Below are 18,325 nucleotides of genomic sequence, written 5' to 3' on the forward strand. Positions count from 1 at the left end.
AGTGATTTAACAGGCGCTAAAGGATTGTTATCCTATTGTTTATAATAATAATATACTACATAATATGATAGCCTAGTTAGACTGGTTCTCTGCTCGCAGAGATTGAATGTCTTCATAATTAATCTCAGAAAAATCACAGGGGAGGCCATATACTGTTTTTGGCATACGAATATTGTACAGCAGTTTATTCTGACAGAGAATAAGTACTACTGGATGTCACCTCAAGGCACGAGCACAGGTGCAGCAGATCAACATGACGTCATCTAATTTGACAGCGGTGCTCTGAGGTACCAGATTGACCACCCTCAGCAGGCCTGCACAATATTATGATTGGCTTATGAGAAGTTTCCAATGAGAGAGGGTGGCTTCATCTTTTATTTATTTATTTATACAGCCCAGTAGTTCACCAATGATATTTGACCGTGTAAGGAACAAAAAACATTTAATTTTAGGCAAGAAAAGCAACTTTATTGACCCCCGTGAATAGGTCTTTAACAGTGCTAGGGCAACTATCCCATTGCACTACAACAGTAGGGTATCAAAATGACAATCACTGAACAACAAGAGTGAAAATAATATGTGTAAAAGAGTGGATTATCTGTGGTTTTCTTTAAGTTAAACAAGTGCACAGTGGAAAATAGGAAATGTTAACAGTTAAACACATACTGTTGTAAAAACAGATTTTGAAGGCACTTTCTGATATGTTCAACAGACACAACCATGTAATAATGAGGCCTTGTAAATGCTCTAAAAAAAACTATACCCCAACAATGAATTCATATTCATTATTCATAGCCTACTGACCAACAGTCAGATGACAGAGGACCCACTCACTTAATATGAACTCCCTCCCTCCTTGCTAATATTTGCATATACCTCCATGATGTACATCCACATCTCAGAGAAACTCTACCACATAGCACCAAGTAGGTCCGAGCAACAAGATGAGGGCGGAGTAATGAAACAAACCAAGAGAAAAAAATATATGGCTTTCCAAACTTGACCTCATTCAAACACAGGAGGTCAAAGTGACAGACGCCCTGACTAATAGAAAACGAACACCCACAAACGCTCTTTTTTTTTATTAACATAGACATTTAATAGAAGATATTATTTGTAACACAATTCATAGCTTTATTATTTTTTCTTTTCTTAAAAAATGATATGTTTTCTTTCTTTGAATTGTTTCATCGCAAAAAAAAAAGGTACTCATTGCACTGCTGGTCCAAATTGCCACACGATGCGGTTGACTGTCCCTGGGTTAAACCACCACAAGAGGAAAGGCTATGGAGGCCAATCGATCACACATTCACAACAATCTTCTTTGGAACCTGACTAAATGTTAGACATATCTATGGAACAAATACTGTTTCTTCTTCTTTTTTTTCTTTAGAATTTCCACCCCCCAGAAGTTGATGAGTAGAAAAAAAAAGAAAAAAAAAAGACAAAGTTAAAAACATCATTGTGCTCGCTGATATAATATTGTTCTTAGCCGTGTTAACTGAGGCCATTTTACTTAGCCCATCATAAGTGAATTGATTGTGTAAATTAAATGTGTAGCCTCAGTTAAGACCCGTGCATGCTAGGTCCAGACAATCTACTCTATAGGATCTAATGCTAAGTTAAATCACATGGAGCTATTAAAAGCGCAGTTACTTTAGAGATTTGCATAAGTTGTGCATACATTATCCAAAAGACACAAACAAAACAATAAACAGTTAAGTCATGGCACGGCAATGCTTGTAAAAGTGACAAATAGAAAAAAAAGAACGGTGAAAACAAACAAAAAAAATAACCCAAAGTTTAAAATAAACATCCTGATACATTTGTTCACTTTTTACCCCTATTTCATCTCTTAGAATTGCTTTGCCCAGAATGGTGCATGTCAAAAAAAGTAATACCTCATCGTCATAGTTACACTCTTGAACAAAAATATATAATAAAACCGTGGCGCGGGTCCAAAGCCCAAGCCGCTGATTTGTCTTTGCTTGCATGGCATCTGTGTGTGTGTTTTATGTGTCTGTCTGTGTATGTGTGTGTGTGTTTGTATGTATGTGTGTGTGTGAGTGTGTGTGTTAGCAAACAAGCAGTGGCGGTTCTCATTGGTCCTCCTCCCTGAGCTCTGAAGGCAGGAACTTGTACTGCTGCTGGCGGATCATGGCCAGCTTCTTCCTGGCCTCGTCCAGCTCACGCTCCTTCCTCAACATCTCCTCCTGAGCCGCAATAATCTAAAACACACACACACACACACACACACACACACACAGGCTCAGGATCACATCGGTTATTTAGTCATGTATGCAGTTTAGTCAAGTATGTGGTACCACCTAATACCACCTACTGTAATACTTAAATTAGAATAATTAGGGGCCAGCTAACATTATATAGGAAGATGATATTAATAACACACATAGAATAAATGAAATACATACAAGAGTACTAAAATAGGCTATGTGCTATTTAAATCAAGGACAACTGTGCGAAATAGGTGATGTCACATGGACGGTGTGATGCACAGTCCAAAAAAAAGACTTCACTGTCCATTCATTGGCTCAGGAAGGCTCTTTAGCCCGCTCTGTTACATAATAATAACACATCCTCATAAAGCTTCATGAAGAGGCCCAGTCCTACTCGCAAATGGAACAACTGGCTACTTTCCAGCATATATGCTGATTTATAAAACAAATATACAATATCTCTGTTCATAGTTTAATGAGTAATTACAGTAATGCTGCTTACATTCACGTATGCATTTACGCTTATAAGATCCTATATGTCAGATATGCACTTGTACTATTTCATATGTTTAAATTAAAACACATTCTACTCACAACATACCGCTAGAGTCTAGACGGTTAAGAGTATTTAAACAAAATGTGTTTCTATTTATTAAAATGTCAGGTTAGACTTCTTCATGTCATGAACAGGAACCTAATGCTATATCCAGACTACGGAGATGCCAGTGTGCTACTGTAGCTGTGACCACCAGGAGAAGAATCAGAATCAGGATCAGCTTCATTTGGCCAAGCGAGTTAGTACATATAAGGAATATGGTTCTGAACATTCCTTGGATGAACCGACTGTATAAAGACTTGCTTCAAATTCTCTGGATCGAAGTTTAAGGCTTCCAGTGTGTGATTTATGCCTACCTGAGCGATACCGCCCACCATCTTGCTCTTCACCATGACTGCCTGGTCATCCTGGGCATCGAAGGCGGCCTTCTGGGCGGCCTTCACCAGGTTGTCTGAGGCCCTCTTGACAGCGTTACCAGCAGCCTGCAGGGACAAACAGCACAGCCGTTACAGCAACAGGTCACAGACACAAACATCACAACAGTTACACCAAATATTCCTCAGACACGAACAAAACCACAAACATTACAGCAAAATTTTTCCACCGCAAACATAAATCACAACTTACGGCAACATTTCTCCGCCACAAACAAAAATCACAAGTTACAGCAACATATCTCAGACAGACGAAACCACATCAGTTATAGCAACATTTCTCAAGTGACTGAAAATGTAAGTCTGGTCTAGTAACTTTTTAATCATAGACATGCGTTATGAGTCAGCTGTCCTCAGCTGATCTTCAATGGGCTTAGTGAGACTGTAGATACTCATTGCTAGCTCAGAGCCATCTCATCCGTAGTAATACACCAGGACAAAGCTCTGTGGTTCAGACTTAAATTCTTCCTGGGCATCAGGTTCAGAGGATCACTGATTTCACACAAAAATGTAGCCCTCTGACTTATTTTGCCTGTTTGGAAAGGGTTGCAGCTGCTGCCAACACTGACGCACAACACAAGGATGAATAAGACATCCAACATCCCTACCTCCCCACTTCCAACCTCACATACTCCCACAATTCGCTAATACATACACAAACCTACACACATTCAATCACTAATACAAAGACACACTCACAGTCTCTTTCTCTCTCTCACACACACACACACACACACACACACACACACACACTGTCCTTCCTCCATCTCCTCCAGAGCCAGCACAGGAGCCTCCCCTCCCCTGCTGCTAAGGATAACGCCAGAATCTGTCTGAACTGCTCGTCAACCATAACACTCCTCCAGACTCAGAGGCCTGAGGATGGCTTTAAAAGGCAATGCTGGAGCGAAGTAGCCCAGGCACTCATCGTGAATCACTTGAAGCAAAACACACACACACACACACACACACACACACACAGACACACACATTCAGAGCACACATGCGTTCCCGGACACTCATTTGGCAGCCTTTCGCAAACACTGAGTGAGCGTTTTTTTTCTTTCTTTCCTTTTCTGTGTGCAGGGCCCTTTAGAGGCCTTTGTGGCAGAGAGAGCAGTGGAGTTAAAGGGAAGACGAGCAGACAAGACACCCTGCTACTCAGGGCCCACGGCAGGCCTCCCCCTTAGCTGCCGCCGGCCCGGCCAGGTCTCTCTCGCTGTCCCAACGGCTGATTTATGGTTCTTGTTAGCATGCCAGAGTTAGCCTGGCCCTGACACCAGCCACAAGCCAAAACTCAAGGCCAAGAGGCTTTTAAAAAAACACACAGAAAAAGGCAGCTGCGACTCAGGAGATGCCTTACTGGTCTTGATGAAGGATGTAAATATCCTGTGATGTGATGCTAGCCTCCCCTTAATGCGTCTCGCCAAAAACAGCACCAGGGGTCATAAACAAACATTACTACTCTGTTCGGTCACTTCAAATGGAAGTGGTCACTTTATTTATGTGGCGCGGTGTAACTATATAGCATCACATTGTACCTGATAATGGTCTGATATGGCTGATATGGCTCCTCTCTCATTACAATACTTTGATGTGAGACTAGCTGTGCACTGTTAGGGTCCAGGGAAGGGTTAGATTATTTAGGCTTCCTGTGTCAGGCCATCAGACCACCTGCTGCTATCTCTTCGGACCACTCAGTCTTGCACACGCTTGCACACACGCACACAATCTCAAATATTCCTCACATGTGAAGTACCATTTAGGTAAACTCAATCTTGCATGTCACTACAAAGTAGACTTGTGTTGGCCACGCTGTTCACAGACTGCCTCAACTCTTGAGTCAGCTTCCTCCACCATTTAGCAGTAATTAAAGATGTATTAACTGTTAGGGGGCAAGGGTACAATTTCCACTGACAAGTCTGATATTTGGAAAGTGACTCAGGTGAGGGGAGAAACTCAATCTAGAGAAGTAGGGCTTTGCGCAAGCAGCAGCTGTGTGCTAGGCAACACAAGGGAATAAGACTCGGGTGGATAGTTAGGCCACAGGAACACGAGACGTCCCTCAGGACTCAGGACAGGGCTGAGGGGAGGCGGCTATGCGGCACGATGCCATTCCCCAAGTGCAACGGCTTTCAACTGCAATGCATTTAAGATACATTACTTACATCCTGCAATAGAATATACGAGTGTTTATTAGGAATCCTAGAACCAATAGGCAAGTTTAGTCTGAGGCATGGTTCTCCTTTGTGTTAAGTGATAGCAGACAAGAGAGAGAGAGAGATAGAGATAGAGATAGATGGAGATTGGAGATAGCTAGATCTATAGATAGATAGATAGACAGAGAGAGGGATAGATGATCCAGGGAGAGAGATAGAAATAGATAGAAAGGGAGAGAGAGAGCAAGAGAGGAGGGGGGGGGGGTAGAAGTGACAACAAGATGCTTTAGCTGAGAGATGCCACATCTTGCCATGATGACTGCCTCCTGGCACACCTGCCAAACTCTCTCGTACCAAATCAAAGCCAGGGCTCCGCCAGGGAGGAAAACACTGGACACTAAAACCACTGCTGGCCAGAACAGAAGCCCCGCTCTGCTCTATTATGCTAAACACAAGGGTCCCCACGGATAGAGGTCCAGCCTCAGCGAGGGGCTAAATTTAGCCCGGCTAAAGCCCAAGGTGACAGCTGGACACAGATGAGCAGCCCTGTGTAACCCTAGAAACAGAGGCCTCCACCTATTTCTGGCCATGGGTTCCGCGCTCACCCCTGTGATTGTTGACCGGACAGAGAGAGACAGGCGAGCCGTGAAACAATAGAAGGAGTTAACAGAGGGGAAAGACCTAATGGCAGCCTGTGGAATTCAACAAGGGTGAAAGACCAGTGATTTGATGGGTGTTTGGTCCCATCTTTTGGAAGAAGAGGAAAACTAAAAGAAGAGGACTAAAAGAGGTGCTGCACGCAGCTGACAACCCTATGGGCTCCCAGTTCATAAGCCACGGTAATCCTGGATTGTTCACGTGCTTACATAACGCTGAGAGTAATGGATTTTTAAAGAGGAAGGCACAGAAATCTAGCTGGAAGAGAGATGCGGAGGGAGCGAGAGATAGAGATAGAGATAGAGATAGAGAGAGACAGATAGAGAGAGAGAGAGAGAGAGAGAGACAGACAGAGAGAGAGAGGGGAAAAAGAAGAGTATGTAACCTAGTAGATTGCAGAACAGAACAGAACAGAGAACCGAACAGAACAGAGAACAGTACAGAACAGAGAACAGTACAGAACAGAGAACAGAGAACAGAGAACAGAGAACAGAGAACAGAGAACAGAGAACAGAGAACAGAACAGAGGCCGCCAAAGTGAACACCAGAGATCGCCATGTTGGCAGACAGAATGTTGAAAGTGTCCCTCACGTGTCCCCCCCCTCATTCCACTGACCTGCAGCCTCTTCATGGTCTGGGAGTCCTGGTCAGCCTTGACCTTGCAGGCCACCAGGAGCTGGGCGGTGGAGGCGGCCACCTGCTTGGCCGAGGAGATGAGCTTCTCCTCGCTGGCGTGACCCTGCACCGCCGAGTTAGCCGCCTCGCACAGGTTGTTCGTCGCAGCAGCAACCATGCGCGCCTAAGATGGTGAATACATTAGTCAGTATACATTTTATATGATAACAATTCAATTAGACCGCCTGCCTAAAAGACATTTTATAGATGGCTTGTTCAAAGGAGTAGTCACACACTGTCTTCATTTGTGATTGTTTGTAACTATTTATTACAACATTTTGGTCAAGTGACCACCATCAGGCAGTTTTACAAAACACACTTCAACCAGGTCTTAAATAGATTGGTTGATGGTAATGGACCAATCATGTCCTACTATTACTATAGATAGATTAATAATAGATGGCTTGTTGAAATTCAAATTTAGGTGTTTAGGTTGTTCAACATTTACTGAATATCACCATAATCAAACCCAACCTGAACCATACCTCGTTGAGTGTGTGTAATCTGAGCATCTGTAGATAAATCTAGTCTAATGGACACCATCCAAGTGTGGCCGTTTAGAGTACAGTATCAGTACTGTAACACCGTTATTCAACACATTTGGCTTCTAAAGAAAAGCTGCAGGATTAAAACAACAGAGTGCAACAGATCGCCAAGTGGGCCTCAATATAGTTCATGAAAAAAATAAAACAACTGAGGCACTCATGTATGAGATCTGTTCGATTGTCCTTTTTCATTCTTATTTTTTAAAAGTAAGAATGGCAGAAAAGTAAGCAGTGTGCTTGGCACTCCAGAACACTCCAACTAGGCCAGGGAAAGAGTAAAAGGCAGCTAACTCTGTAATTACAATGTCACCTCCGTGATATTTCAGTCTACTCTTTTCCTCCCCACAGACAGTACATCTGCTCAGTTATAAATAAACATCCAGCCTCTTTAATTATTGGTGTAGTCGCTCTCTCTCTCTCTCTCTCTCTCTAGGTTACAAAGGCTACACCTCCTGCTGGGAGTGATTAACTATTACACTTACTGTACTCAGCTAATTCATTTTAAGTGGAAGTGGAGTTTTTATTTAGTGAAGGTTGAAACTTACAGCAGAAATGAGACCCTGGGACCACTGTCCATCGTCCACGGCATTGGCCTGGATGGCCCCAACCTGGACGGAGACGAAGAAAAGACAGAAGAGAAAGGTTAAAAAAAAGTACTATGGATCCACACACAACAATAATGTCTTATCATTTATCCAACAAATCATGATATGAATATAACAACTTCCCGATGGGTAAAAATGACAAATGATGCTTATGCTCAAGCTACTCCGGGGTAATACTGTTGTGAAAAGACTGAACATGAATGCGAAGAAGTTATTTCCGCTTTTCCAAGATATACAATTATAGTCACAGTAGCAGGAACTCCAACGGTTGTTGTCCCACACTAACCTTGCCCTGAGCCACCAGTTCTCTCTGGGCGGCCGAAGCTGCCTTGACCAGTGCGCTGGTCGCAGCGGCGATGGACTTGGCCGCCTCCAGGATCTGCTCCTCGAAGTTCAGGCTCTCATCAGCCTCCTGCGGAAGCAGAAAACCGGATCTGAGTCGGGGCGACATGACCGCTTACCAAAAAAAAAGACGTGAGACGTGAGCAAGACCGGGGGACAGAGACAGCGAGAGTGAAAAAACAGAGAGATGATGATGTGAGCATGCCACCATGCTGACCGGTACATACATCCACAATGGGAGGGTTACCTTCCGTCCATACCTCGCAAACTGCGTGATATAGATACAAGTGAGAAAGGGCAGTGTAGAGTAGATCATTATGTTATCACGTTAGACGTTCGTAATAAGAAATAGCAGCAGGTTATCCAAAAGTACATCATCACATTGATCATCATCATTAGCATCGTCATGCTTTATAGAAAGGCCCAGAAACAAAGCCATGACATCCATGAGGTGTTAGTCTGGTTTTACACAATGCAGTGTGGTTCTAATGTTGAAGATAAAGCCCAACGGACTCTTTTTACTCCACTTTTTTGGCCACTATTGGTATCTCTGCTGACTGCTGACTGCTTACAATCGTAAAACACATGCAATGTAAACTGTGGCCCACGCTCACTAAACACGTGTGCAAGTGTGGCCTCTGTGTATAGGCTACTCCATGTGCACACATGAATGCATGTGTGTGTTTATGTATCTCTGTGTGTATGTGTGTGTGTGAGAGAGTGAGCGGCTAAGCAGGGGTGGATGTGTGAGCTACGATGAGCTCTCCTGACTTGGCAGGAAAAAGAACCCCTCCTCCACCTCCTCCTCCTCCTCCTCCTCTTCCTCCTCCTCCTCCTCACCTTGGGTTTGGTCCGCGGCCTCAGCTGCTCCAGTTTCTTGGCGGCTGCCTCGATGGCCGCCGCTGCGCCCAGCAGCTCGTTCTCGGCGATGACTGTGGGGTCCTCGGGGTCCACCCATTCCGTGCCTGCGAGAGGGGCAAGGTGACCGGGGTCAGTGGCCATGAAGCAGCTACACAAATAACAGGGGTCCTGCTATTTCTTCAGATAGTTAACACAGAGGGGACGTGATTCTGTGACACATTGTGGCGCTTAAAATGACATGTCCCAGTCAGTGAAGATTTATGGGAGATGTAGGATTTTCTGATGAGGATTTCCGACACACCCGAGATGGATTCACTGTTATCTAAATGTCTGAATTGACATTCTGATAGCTAAATGACTTCTGAATTTCATTTGGCAGCAGCGCCTTTTGTTCTACTGCCAAATAAAACTGCCTGTCTTTTGGCTCATCAGGTAAAGGGTCTTGTTGTCCTGACTAGTGAAAACTAGGCAATCGTATACTTGGCACCTAGATTGTTACGAGAAGACACATTAAAATACACTAGATATAACGAGCACATCTTTTGTGCCGGAAACGTAGCCCCATATGAAGGGGTTCCCCCCCGCCCCTCCTTGCAATGTTAACAGAAACCTGACAGGGGCTTAACACAGGCTTGAATGGCCTGACCTATCAGTGGAATGGCCGATTCAGCGCCTTCCATTCCAGTCTAAGGAGAAATGGAGCGGCGGGGCTGTAACCACCTCCTACCAAACATATCCATCACCTTGTCCTGACCAGCACACACACACACACACACGCATGCACACAAACACACATAGACACACACACACACACACACACGCACGCACGCACACACGCACGCACACACACACAGACACACACACACACACACCACACACACACAAATCAAGGTGTGACATTAGTGCCTTCAGGCCCAAGAGATAGGGGTTCTCTTTTACACTCGGAGGCGGGATGTATGAAATGAACCCAGAATAAGTGTGTGTGTGTGTGTGTGTGTGTGTGTGTGTGTGTGTGTGTGTGTGTGTGTGTGTGTGTAATTGAGGAGACCAGTTGGAAAATCTTATGATGGAGGAAGAGGAGGTGGCTTAACAGATGATATGTGTGTGTGTGTGTGTCTGTTTGTGTGTTTGTGGGTTGGCCTGGGAGCTGACGATAGACTCTGTCACCAGGACTTCCACAAAGCCAAGGCCAGCACTCTGCCACCCCTCAATAGCTAATTGCAGCGCCCATTTTCTTAGGCATCCACTTTTTAATAATAGCTGTCTAGTGTTACAGCTTGAAGATGGAGGAAAGGGGTCAGATGGAAGAACCTGATCCAGGGACAGTTAGAGGAAATTAGGTGGTGATTTGGGATCCACCAGGTGTTTAGGAGCAGGTGGGGTGGTGTTGGTTTTGGATGGTGACTAGCGGAGTTGGTAGTTTATGTGCTCGTTGTGAGCGGGGGTCAGAGGTTAAGATACCTTTCATGGCCTCGGCAGCCTGGATGAGCTCAGTCACAGAACCGGCCACACGCTTGGAGTAGACGGCCAGCTGCTGCTTCAGGTCATGGGTGGGCTTCTGGATGATCTATGGAGGAGAAGGAGGAGGAGGAGGAGAAGGAGGAGGAGGAGAAGGAGAGAAAGAAAGAAAGAAAGAGAGGGAGAGAAAAAGGTGGTTAGAATCTTTTTTGGCCCTCTTATGAACCTGCTACGACTCTTCTGGACTGGTATCCTTTTATTCTGGTCTGTAATGATATCAGGTGCTTCCCTACACACCAGATGAACCACAGATCTAGACACAGATATGGAACGTGTTAACCGCTATCCTACCTCTTCATTGCAACTTTAATTTCTGAAGCTAACATCAATATCTCATGGAGGATCAATTTCTAAATCCATAAGAACTTCTGCCTATTAGCCAGGTCATTAAGATGAAATGCCAGAAAAAAAGATGTGCGTTCATGCACAACACACACGGGTTTCACACAGGAAGTTGTCCACAAATCCAAGCAGTGATACATGATCTATCTCACATTGTGCATGTGTGTGTGCGTGTGCATGATAGATAAAAAGAAAGAAAGAAGGCACTTTCAGACCTGCACTTAAATGTAATGTAGCTATAGCATGTCTCTATGCATGCATGAATGTGTGTGTGTGTGTGTGTGTGTGTGTGTGTATGTATGTGTGTGTGTGTGACAGGGACTGAGAGAGTATGACAAACGCCCTCGGACTGTCCTCTACAGGGGTAGTGGGGTGTCCAGCCAAAAGCAGATGACAGGTGCGGCATTAACAGTGCTCGCCGACTACCCATAATCCCGCTGGGCCGGGGCATGCCACATTCAAGTGTGTTCAGATGAGTGGCTAAGAAAAGACCAGCGACGCAAGAGCACAGTGTCACAGGCATCAGGGGAATGGACAAGCAATGGCAGGGATGCACACACAAGCACACACAAGCACACACACACGTATGTGTATGCATGCATGTATACACATCTACACACACACACACACATTTACACACACAAATGGGCACACGCACGTGTACACACATCCACACACGAATGGGCACACACACACACATACTGTAAACGAATGGGCACACACATACACAAATGGGCACACACACATACAAACACACAGACAAATGGGCACACACATCCCCACACACACACACACACACACACACACACACACACACACACACACACACACACACACACACACACACACACACACACACACACACACACACACACACACACACACACACACACACACACACACACACACACACACACACACACACACACACACAGTTGCAATGTTCATATCAGTATTAATTTATGCAATTCCTTGAACTATGCTAATACAAAATGTAACATTCAGTGAATTTCTGAGGTTAGGGTCTCCAACAGTTAGTCTTGTACTGTAAATGGCTTATGGAGGTTTGAGAGACAGCTGTTGGTGGGCCAGGTGGAGGCCTTGAGGATGTGAGTGGTGGTGGGGGTTTGGGGGAATATCTCCCCGGGGCTCAAACAGTGCAGCCACACAGTCGTGCAGGTCAATCATACCGTGGGTCTTACTCACCGGCTACCGGGGTGAATAAGGGACAACACAAAGCCAGGAAAAGAGAGGGACAGACACACAGACAGATATTCAGATAGACAGACAGACGGACAGACAGATGGATAACAGTGAAAAGTGAGGAGAGAGTCAGGGTGCAGATTCAGAGATGGGGATATGGCTTTAGTAGATGACTGGACAATTGCCTCATAGAGAGAGTGCGCATATGATGACAGCTTTATTTTGGGAATGATGCTGGTGATGTCTGTGATGTCAGGAAGGGAGTCTTCTCTGAAATGGACCTCTAAAACCAGGATTAAGGAGGTAGCTAAATTGCACTTGAAGAAATATTACACTTCTATTATCAGGCCTTACCATACGTGAGATTGCCCCTCACATCCACTTAAAATTTCCATCAAAAGTTAGCTAAAATGGTACATACATTAGTCATCTGTGTGCAGTAACTCAGTCTAACATACCCAATGCTAGCCTAGCTTAGCTTAGCCTCATTGATGTGGTTGGACCCAACTAGCCAATAGCTCCCAAAAGGGACAAAAGGACTCCACCAGTTTCCTGTTTACATGTTGTGACTTGTATTCATGGGTTTCATCAGGTCCCTTTCCACAGGTGTATTAATCAAGCACCATGCAGTCTGCATTCATAATCTCGGTGCTTGATTTTATACACCTGTGGAAAGGGACCTGATGAAACCCATGAATAGTTACAACATGTAGGCCTACAAATAGCAGTCTAAAATGTCAGCATGTCTACAAAGTAAGGTGTGAACCATGTTGAGAACTGAGTGTGTGTCATGACAGACTATAAATCATCTCAAGCAAGACAGTTACTATGAAAATGACGACTTCATAAACTGGTGACTAACAGGCCAGGGGGGCCAGTGACCGGTGTGGGAGTACAGGGTCACAGAGGGGGCGAGCAACCTCTCAAGACCAGGGAAGGTGTGTGTGCGTGTGTGTGTGTGTGTGTGTGTGTGTGTGTGTGTGTGTGTCTTTTATAGCCCGAGTGTGACAGTTAAACTAACAGAAATGTGTGGACTCACCTCAGAGCAACACATCTTTCTGTGGTCACCCTTTACAGAAGGATCTGACTGTGACTGGCGTTCACCACCATGATGGTGCACTGGCCAGCTTTTGGGATACCACTGATAGATATGGTAACCAGGCGACAGTGCCGAGTAGAGAAGGGTGCTAACAACACCTTGGTCATAAGTTTCTTTCTCAGGGAGGATATGCACTGGAGAATATGGCTGTCTCACCTATATGAGAAGTCACTAACCTCTAACCCTGGATAAAAAAAAAACAATGACCTAACACTAAGTTACTCAAGTGACTCAAAATGTGCCCCTATCCAAGTTATAACTGAATACTGACATTACTTTGTTGTTTTACTCTGTTGTTACTTTGTTGTATTACTCGCCACAACCTGAAGTGCTTGAGAGCATCAATACAGCAAGTGATTTTCTGTTGTTGTTACCAAAGTAGCCCTGATAAAGAAAAGCAAGACTTATGGGAGGACTTACCACCAGGACGTGCTCCAGCAGGCCCAGGTATCCGGTGGCACACTCCGATCCGAAGCGCAGGGCCCGCGCCTGCACCTCCTTACTGACCTCGGTGTGGTAGGCCGCTTGCTGTGGGGCCACAACGAGGACACGTATTCAGAGGACGCCATGTTGGCTTCATTAGCAGCGTGCTATTTAACTCAGACGTTACACATCTCAATTGTCACTGGTAACCATACTCGCTGACATGAAACAGGTCACCAAACAAAAATACTTCTATAGCAACAAAAAACATTTTCCTATTGTACATCAACATGTTAGTTGTTTTGAATTTTCTGTGAAAAAGATAGTCCAGAAACAGATGTAAAGGGCTGTTCGCACCATGAACGACCACTAAAACGATAACAAAAAAGTATCGCTCCAGCTAACATGAATGACAATATCGGCACACAAATCATAATGATAATGACATGAAGAACGATACTGTCGCGAATAACTTCCAGAGCGATCCAACCAGTCAAATCAGGTGTCCTTTTTCCCCGCTCACCTTGCAGGAGTTGAGCATGTCTGCCATGGCCCGCCTGCTCAGGTTAGCCGTGGCGATGATGTCCTCCTGGCGACAGGAGTTCCCAGCAGCCACTGCTTTGGCGGTGGCCAGCGTGATGCCTTTGGTCATGCGGATGAACTCCTCTGGAGTGGTGGTCTTTGGAGGAGGGTCGTGGCTCTTGAACACCTGGGGGAAGACACCAGCAGACCAGTGAGACGGCAGGGCTTCAACAAGGGGAACAGGTGATGCCAAACAGGTAGAAACACATCCTCTGTAATACAAAATCCTTGTGTGCATACCTCCTCTTTTTCAGATGTATACTCATAAATCTTTGTACAACTTCAAAGATTCCATGCACATTTTCTCACACTTTACCAAACTATCCTGATACAAAAAGCATCTTCTGAAAAAAAATCATATTGCTCATATCACTTTCTCTTTTCTCACTGCAAGCTAGTTAGATCCCTGAAACGCTGTTAGCTAGTGGTCCATCACAGCAGGTACTTGGCATATTCCAAATACCAACATCAACATAAAAAACTAAGACGAAAAAAAAAACAGATCACAGGTCTAGCATATCCAGTCTACATCCTATTCCCATTGGCAGCGAGAACAGGACCAAGCCATTGGATGCACTGATCTATAAAGAATATTCTTTATAGATCAGTGATTGGATGCCACTTACGGCCAGCTCCTGCTTGATGTGCTCGATGGTGGCCTCCAGCGCCCGGGTCCCCTTGGTGGCCTCGTCCTCCACCGCCTTCACCGTCTTCAGCAGCGAAGTCACGTTGGTCACCATCACCTGCGCGACACCGGACAGACATGCTGATGAGTGACGGCACCTCCCCAGGTCACACCTTTACCTTGCTGCCTTCGCAGAAAGAGCCCGTTTGTTTGTGTGTGTGTGTGTGTGTGTGTGTGAGTGTGCGCGCATGTGTGTCTCAGAGCATCTCAAGAGGATTTTCATTGGGGGTTTTGTTTGAGGTGATACTTAGAGAGAGGAAAGTACAGAGGGAGAGAGAGAGAAAGAAGAGAGAGAGAGAGAGGGAGGGAGGGAGGAAAACAAAGATGGACATGGAAATAGTTGAGGGAGGGGGCACAACAGCGAGGACACAAAAGGGGACGCTGAAGGACACATGCCCGGGTCAGATTACTAAACCTAGGCTGAATGTCTAAATATAGGAGAGAGATGTACAGTACAATGCAAAAACATGCTATCTCAGAGGTAGAAATAAAGAGAGATAGAGAGATAGATAGATAGATAGATAGATAGAGATAAAGAGATAGATAGAGATATATATACAGTATATATATAGATAGAGATAGATAGATAGATAGATAGATAGACAGATAGATAGATAGAGAGGTAGAGAGAGAGAGAGAGATAGATAGAGAGAGAGAGAGATTGTGAGAATCAGGTAAAGGAGGTGAGCCAGAAACCAAAATGGTCACTATTGCACAAGAGGCAGTGGGGTGAGTGTGAGTGTGAGTGTGAGTGTGAGTGTGAGTGTGAGTGTGAGTGTGAGTGTGAGTGTGAGTGTGAGTGTGAGTGTGAGTGTGAGTGTGTGTGTGTGTGTGTGTGTGTGTGTGAGTGTGTGTGTGTGTGTGTGTGCGTGTAAAAAAGAGTGCCAGGAGATGCCCCTAGTCCTGAACTCCAGTGACTGGCTGGGGCGGCGGGGGGGGGGGGCTTTGTGTGGATTAGGTTAAAGTTTCCCAGCAGCTGCTGACAGGGATCCCTGTGCACCCTTTTAAGTGACTCAAGTTAGACAAACCAAGATAGAAGAACAAATAATGTGACAAAATATGCCATTTGTGCATTTGTGTCATGTATTTTATACACGCTGCCAACCCCAGTTATCATTACATTTATAACGTCTTTAAGCAGAACTTTTCAAATCTCTTAAAGGTAACTATGTTTTTTTCAAATCTTAAAACAGCAGCCCACACCCGAATTCTGGTATAGAGCCTGAGACCTTTAATCCCTGGGCATGCATGTGAGGTTACTATGTGAATGCTATGAGAGGAAGCCTTGGTTCGGACCTCCCTGTGGTCCCTCTTTACCTTGGCCGAGTTCTTGAGCTGCAGCATGGCCGGGTCATCGTGCGGCTTGCCGGCCGCCGCCTTGGTGGCACTGATGAGGTCGCCCAGAGCTTTGGCCACATCTTTGACTGCGTTGATGAGGACCACCTACAGGGGGAGCACAAGAGCAACAGTCAGAAGTCTGAGCACACACACGCGTGCGCGCGATGGCACACTGACACCTACTGGCACCAACTGAGAAGACCACACAAGCACACACACACACGAACACAAGCAAAACCATACGCGGAGGAGAGAGGAACAAGGCACAAACAAGGGCGGCGTGATCCACACAAGAGACAAACCCCTATTTGTTCAAATTCAAAGCATCCAAGATGTCAAACTACAGTCAAAAGTAATGGGAGGATGCCACGGAGAGATTAGGCAGCTAGTGGTAATAGCATATTGCAGGTATGAAATGAGAGAGTGCAGAACTATTATACGGTCAAACACTGATATTAAACCTGACACTCACATTAACCAGAAACATACTTACAGGGAAATAATGACAAAGAACAGTAATGAAATCAAATCAAGCTTCCTACCGAGTTCTAATGCACATCAAATCATTTTACTGTGCCCTCCTTAATCCAATAAAACATGATGCATGCTGACTAAATGCATTCTTAGTTCTGAACACCTACAGTATTCCTACATGATAAACTGACATGAGTAACGTAACCCTTCCTTACAGACTGGTCAACATTTGTTGGTTAATCATTAATGGAGGAGCAAGGCTCTACAGTAGCTACAGTACAGTCTGCCAAGACAATCACTAGGAGCCAAATCGACATGTTATGAAGTGAATGCACTGCAGTAGGAGACCCTAAGTAGGTGGCTGGTTAGTATCTTGCAATCATAGCATTACTGTGGTAAGATCACAACAAACGCTTCCAATGACAACATCTGTTACAACATCAGAATGAACAAAGACCTCACAAATAGCTCTCATTTTCTTGGATCGACACTCGTCTGTGTGGTTGAAAACACATTTATTTAAGCCACCAGAATGCAGGGCAGGTCATTAAAAAGAAATTCCATTCCATGACATTAAGTGCCAATCACAACAGAAGTACCATTTCAAGCAAACGACTCCGTTTAGCCTTTAGCCTCCTCACCAGACAGAGAAGAGTTAGCTATATTTAGCCTGTCTAAAATATTTTTTTTTAAATATCTTTTTTTAAAAGCGGTACCACTGTTCAGGCGTGTTGCCATGAGAACATGGCAGAGAACCTTCGCTTGGATTTGGACATAGTGTGGCAGAGTCTCTCTGTGATATCTGTTCAACAGGTGGTGGTGGTGGTGGGACCGGAGCTACTGGGTGATGAGTACCAGGGCACTAATCCACAACAGGGGAGCTTGTGATCCCAACAGTGCAGGCTGCCAACTGTGGTCACCGCTTATGGCCGTGTGGGGGTTTGTGAGCAGAGGTTTTTGCATAAATGCTCTTCTTTGTTTTAAAAAAACAGAAAAAGGAAAAAAAAAAACTACAGATCTTTTGCTCAGTATGTGTGTCTTTCTCCATCCTAATGCAGTTTAACCATACTCATACTCCACAGAGCATACTAGAAAGTATACTTAGTAAATGGAACACAACAAAAACACATACGTCTTGAAGTTACATTCGGCAGGAAAACAGAGAGAGGAGGGAAGGAGGGAGGGAAAAAAAAACAAGACAGTGGAGTTCATTTCCAGACACGAACAGTACCCACATCCTGACCAACAGCAAACCCGCGGAAGGAAAAAAGCGCCTTTTTATCCCGAGAGAGGAGGAAAGAAGAAGAAGGGGAGGAGGACAAAGCCCAATGCCAAAGGAGGAGAGAGAACGACAAGAAAAGAAAGCACAACATTAAACATGTAACAGATACAGACAGATTCGTCATGCAGGCCTGCTGCACAACTGTAATGAAAGAAGCAAATCTCAAACCAATGACATTTCATTTTGATGTATGCCACGTGTTTGAAAAGCAGCGAATATTTAAATGGCTAACAGAAAATGGCTTACAGTATAAGAAGGATTTTTTGAAAATCCGGAATAACACACAACGTAAACAAAGAAAACGCCATTTT

The 18,325-nt window shown here is 44.8% G+C and overlaps 1 protein-coding gene across 3 annotated transcripts in view; it reads right to left on the bottom strand.

Annotated features, from left to right (window-relative positions):
- Positions 1-1,067: 1,067 nt before the first annotated feature.
- tln1 (talin 1) overlaps positions 1,068-18,325 on the bottom strand; it is an 88,370-nt gene continuing 71,112 nt past the window's right edge. For 2 of the 3 annotated variants that reach the window (XM_062553504.1, XM_062553503.1), the window contains 11 exons: positions 16,238-16,363; positions 14,862-14,978; positions 14,177-14,362; positions 13,651-13,758; positions 10,530-10,635; positions 9,048-9,172; positions 8,152-8,277; positions 7,806-7,868; positions 6,657-6,839; positions 3,150-3,275; positions 1,068-2,228 (listed from right to left, as the gene is read on the bottom strand). In XM_062553504.1, coding sequence (XP_062409488.1) covers positions 2,100-2,228; positions 3,150-3,275; positions 6,657-6,839; positions 7,806-7,868; positions 8,152-8,277; positions 9,048-9,172; positions 10,530-10,635; positions 13,651-13,758; positions 14,177-14,362; positions 14,862-14,978; positions 16,238-16,363 — 1,395 coding nt within the window. In that variant the 3' untranslated portion in view covers positions 1,068-2,099. Of the gene's footprint in view, positions 2,229-3,149; positions 3,276-6,656; positions 6,840-7,805; positions 7,869-8,151; positions 8,278-9,047; positions 9,173-10,529; positions 10,636-13,650; positions 13,759-14,176; positions 14,363-14,861; positions 14,979-16,237; positions 16,364-17,744; positions 18,007-18,325 lie in introns of those variants that run through there. The other variant, XM_062553505.1, reaches the window with a different exon arrangement.

Source organism: Sardina pilchardus, chromosome 14, assembly GCF_963854185.1.
Source record: "Sardina pilchardus chromosome 14, fSarPil1.1, whole genome shotgun sequence".
Taxonomy (NCBI): domain Eukaryota; kingdom Metazoa; phylum Chordata; class Actinopteri; order Clupeiformes; family Clupeidae; genus Sardina; species Sardina pilchardus.